The 4559-nt window shown below is 50.9% G+C and overlaps 1 protein-coding gene and 1 pseudogene across 1 annotated transcript; one reads left to right on the top strand and one right to left on the bottom strand.

The window, feature by feature from the left end:
- Nucleotides 1-1407: 1407 nt before the first annotated feature.
- Nucleotides 1408-1993, bottom strand: LOC102762050 (annotated as a pseudogene).
- Nucleotides 1994-2093: 100 nt separating this feature from the next.
- Nucleotides 2094-2716, top strand: LOC102766904 (histone H2B type 1-M). Its single transcript, XM_006759984.2, has 2 exons — nucleotides 2094-2120; nucleotides 2270-2716. Exons 1-2 carry the CDS (start codon nucleotides 2094-2096, stop codon nucleotides 2669-2671), a joined length of 429 nt encoding a protein of 142 aa, XP_006760047.1. The 3' UTR covers nucleotides 2672-2716.
- The last annotated feature ends 1843 nt before the right edge of the window (nucleotides 2717-4559 follow it).

Here is a 4559-nt window from a genome sequence, read left to right as displayed (position 1 = left end):
GGAACAGTCTGACAGCTGTGGGAGGGGAGGTCTGGGGGCGGTGGTATATGAAGCAAGGTGAAGGGATTAGGTAAAGTACGTACATGCACAAGCCCTGGAAAGAGAAAACAGTGTAATGATGCGGAGGGGTGGGAGATCCGTCAGGAAGTCGGTATCGGGAATACATGCAGGTACTCAGTACTTCTAATTGATCCAGTACAACCTGAAGGGGTTTCACCTTAATATAGAAATCGCTAATAAATACTAAGTTCAACATTGAATATCCTTGTCCTTACCTCCTGATAATTTCCCCAATAATTTCTAGTTTGGGTCTCAGCACTTCGGATGTGTGCCGGCGCGCTCTTGCGGGCGGCCTTGGTGGCCAGCTGCTTGCGGGGCGCCTTCCCGCCCGTCGACTTGCGCGCTGTCTGCTTGGTACGAGCCATAGCAAAGCACCCAAGGTAGCAAACTGCTAGAAGAGTAACAGCGCGGGCTCTCAACCAGTATATATAAGGCGAGGCCCGCTCTCATTGGATAGGGCATCCGTCCATCAAGGCCCGCAGGGACGTTATTGGAAGCCCCATCCACTTCCGGACTGCAGGCCTCCCGGGCGTTTGGACCGGAAATTAACTTCTTTCCTCCTCCCACCCTTTCATCTGCGGCTGTTTCCTACTCTTTCTCGCTTCTACCGTCTTTACCTCTTTTCTCTACAATGTTCTTTGGCTTTTCTCCGCAGAACTTAATGTAAATAATTACCATTATATGTCTTGTTTCCTGAATAAAAATTTTAAACTTTGGCCCCGGAAACGGGCTGTCGTCTGAACTTTTTGAAAAAGCGCGCGCTACACGGGATTGGCCAAGAGATTTTTGAATCTCATTCAAATTTAGGAAAGCCAATTTCCCGTCCGTTTCTTCATTTCTCTACTTAAGTGTAGAGGCTTTAAAATGTTTCTTAGGCTTTTTCTAAATGCCTACTTAACTCGATTCACATTTGGTGTTACAGCTACAGTAACATTCACTTTTCACTAACTAGCATTCTCATACGTTTCAGTTTCAACTGAGAGTTGTGCAAAGTGTGGTTAAAGAAACCCTCAAGCGTGTACGAGGTACAAAAAGATGACTGAGCCTTCTTAAGCCATGCTGTGCCCCGTGGTGAGTCAGCTCCCCTAAGGAACCTGACTCGGAGGCCAGCAGTGTTGCTGTTACTTACAATCCACTAGGGCCCCGGTAGATGGGAAAATTGGTGATAATGTGTCCTATTGAGATGCAAAACAACTCGAGAGTTAAGGCCCGATGGGCCACTAACTATATTTGCAGTTAAATAGTCACCTTTCACCAAGCCTCGTTGCCCTCCTGTTTTCTCCCGGTTTAACCCCAGGGATTGTAGCACTCATCACCGTAAGTACCTGTGATTGTCAAGTGTCCAGGTACCCACTTTCCTTTGCTGATGCTAAATTGTTTTTATTGGAGTTAAAGTTCACACACTGCCATCTACTGGTAGACTGAGGAATTACTCGCTGTTAAAAACGGAAATTTTCGAGCAAGCTCTTTAGTGAAAGCGTGGGTGGCTCTGAAAAGAGCCTTTGGTTTCGGATGTTGCGATCTGTTCCTTATTTGCCCTTGGCCTTGTGGTGGCTCTCGGTCTTCTTGGGCAGCAGCACGGCCTGGATGTTGGGCAGCACGCCGCCCTGCGCGATGGTCACCTTGCCCAGCAGCTTGTTGAGCTCCTCGTCGTTGCGGATGGCCAGCTGCAGGTGGCGCGGGATGATGCGCGTCTTCTTGTTGTCTCGGGCCGCGTTGCCCGCCAGCTCCAGGATCTCGGCGGTCAGGTACTCCAGCACCGCGGCGCCCCCGCCCCGACGCGCTCGGCGTAGTTGCCCTTGCGGAGCAGCCGGTGCACGCGGCCCACGGGGAACTGCAGCCCGGCCCGCGAGGACCGCGTCTTGGCCTTGGCGCGCGCCTTGCCGCCCTGCTTGCCGCGTCCAGACATATTAGCAAACTTCTAACGTGCAGAGAAAGCTGCCGCAAAAAAGCGATGTGAGAATGTGAAGTTGAAGAAACCCTTTTATAGATACAGCTTGGATAGAGCGATAAGACATCTGATTGGTTAAAATATGTTCTGTCCAATAGAAAAGAGAACTGTGCATTTCTTATTTGCATAGACCACGCCCCTCGGCGACATGTAGTGGCTAACCAATCAGAAGTGAGGATTCTTAATTCCTCATTTAAATCGAGAAACAGATATATACTGAATGAGCTCTCAGCTCTTCACCCTTCATCTCTGTTGTAGAAACTGCCACCAGGAATTCTACAGCCTTTGCAGACGCCATGCCGGAGCCTTCCAAAGAAGGGCTCCAAGAAGGCCGTGACCAAGGCGCAGAAGAAGGACGGCAAGAAGCGCAAGCGCAGCCGCAAGGAGAGCTACTCGGTGTACGTGTACAAGGTGCTCAAGCAGGTGCACCCCGACACCGGCATCTCGTCCAAGGCCATGGGCATCATGAACTCGTTCGTCAACGACATCTTCGAGCGCATCGCGGGCGAGGCGTCGCGCCTGGCGCATTACAACAAGCGCTCGACCATCACGTCCCGCGAGATCCAGACGGCCGTGCGCCTGCTGCTGCCCGGCGAGCTGGCCAAGCACGCCGTGTCCGAGGGCACCAAGGCCGTCACCAAGTACACCAGCTCCAAGTGAGGCGCTTCGGCCCCTGTCAAACCCAAAGGCTCTTTTCAGAGCCACCCACTTTCTCTGGGAAAAGCTGTAACTGCCGTTTTTGAGCCAGGTCACTGTTCCATACTGTGGGTTCAGTTTGAGCCCTTAGTTGTGGCAAAGTCAGCCCAGGTTCTATCTCCAGGGTCACTTGGTGTTATTTGAACGTGGTGCTGTGCCCCATGGGTGTCTAGTTCATGTTTTATCTCCCCTTCAAGGTGCCCTAGGTGTCCATTGAAATGCACCTACAAAGGGTCACTTTAGTTACCTCTGCAGGTTTCCGATCAAGGACTTCAGAGAGCAGGGCCCCCAGAGGAGTTCTGATCTGGGCTGATCGGGTGTGAGAGGGGTGGGTCTGGGCAGCCAAACGGGCAGGTAGGGGGGCGCTCCTTCCGGGAGCCTGCACTCACGTCGTCTTGGGAGCTTTGGGGAAGCATCGGCGACTTTGCGCGCGGCTCCTGGGGCACTAGTTTCTGTGGGGTCCGCCTCGAGCCCTTTGCACACAGGTGACCACCTGAGATGGCTCTGATTCCTCATTACAAATGTTTACCGGTGGCCACAGTCGGTCTGAAACGCCTGTGAATTTTTTTTTACGTCCTAGTAATCCGGGCTGCCACCTCCTGGGCCTTGGGCGGTTCCGCGATTCCCCTAGAAGGGTGGGGAGGGTGGGTTCCCGCTCTGATAAGGGACAAAGGATTTGAATTTCCCGCCCTTCCATCCATATGTGGCGCCACCTCCTGGCTGACAGCGATGGTGGGGGAAGGGGGTGGAGGGGAAGATGTGTGGCCTGCTCTTGGCATTTCTTTTTCCAGAGATGCTGGGGCTCCGAATCCAATCCAAACAGACAGGAAGGCCCTGGGCTGGGAAGAGGGTCCGAGGGGTGGTCTCCGTCCCGGGATGGGGGAGGGGAGGGAGAGCCGGTGAAGAATCGCTGCTCACTGCTTATTTCTAAGGTGTGTGGGGGGTGGGGGGGATTTTCCTTCGGTGTATGCGCACGATGAAGAAATACTGTAAAATTTAAAGTTGAATTTCTCAAAAAGGAACCCCTTTTATTTTATTTTTTTAAAATATATTTTATTGAGTTTTTACAGACAAGAAGGGAGAGAGGCAGTTAGAAACATTGATGAGAGAGAAACATCGATCAGCTGCCTCCTGCACATCTCCTACTGGGGATGTGCCTGCAACCCAGGTACATGCCCCTGACCGGTATCGAACCTGGGACCTTTCAGTCAGCAGGCCGACGCTCTATCCACTGAGCCAAACCGGTTTCAGCAAAAAGGAACCCCTTTTAAAGGAAAATTAACTCCCCCCCCCCACACACACACACACAGCCCAACATAACAGCCAACCAATGTATGAGAAATTCTTTCTTTCTTGGCATATGCAAAATATAGTTTTGAAAAACACACTTGCCTTAAAAGTCAATAATTTTTGTTGTATAGATTATACAAAGGCCCTCCCCAAATAAGCTTGTCAGTGGATTCAGGCTGCAGTTTAAGCATCATGAACCCTCCTGTTCTTCCCTTGAGGGGGAAGAGCTGGCTAGTGAGATTACTCCTTAACCTATTCAACGTGACCTCAGGAGGGGTTATTTTCGCCCCATTTTATCCTGTACAACTTTGCCTGCCTGCTTGCTTTCAATCTTGCCATCTGTTCCCCGTCCCTCCCCTCACTTCTTCTAAATATTTAATACTTTCCCTAAAACTATACTCTTAATTGACAACCTTAAAGAAAAACACCAGGCCTCCTAAACGCAAACCTATAAATGTTATCTGTTCGGATACCTGGCTGATGCTTCACAAGTGAATGAGGAAATAAAAGAAGTCACCCTGACCTGTGTTAGCATCGTCCTCGGCATCAAAATGTTGCTGCT

This window comes from Myotis davidii, unplaced genomic scaffold (assembly GCF_000327345.1).
Source record: "Myotis davidii unplaced genomic scaffold, ASM32734v1 scaffold2537, whole genome shotgun sequence".
In the NCBI taxonomy this organism is placed as follows: domain Eukaryota; kingdom Metazoa; phylum Chordata; class Mammalia; order Chiroptera; family Vespertilionidae; genus Myotis; species Myotis davidii.
Note: the sequence above shows the minus strand (reverse complement) of the source record. Positions and strands in the feature narration are given on the sequence as shown.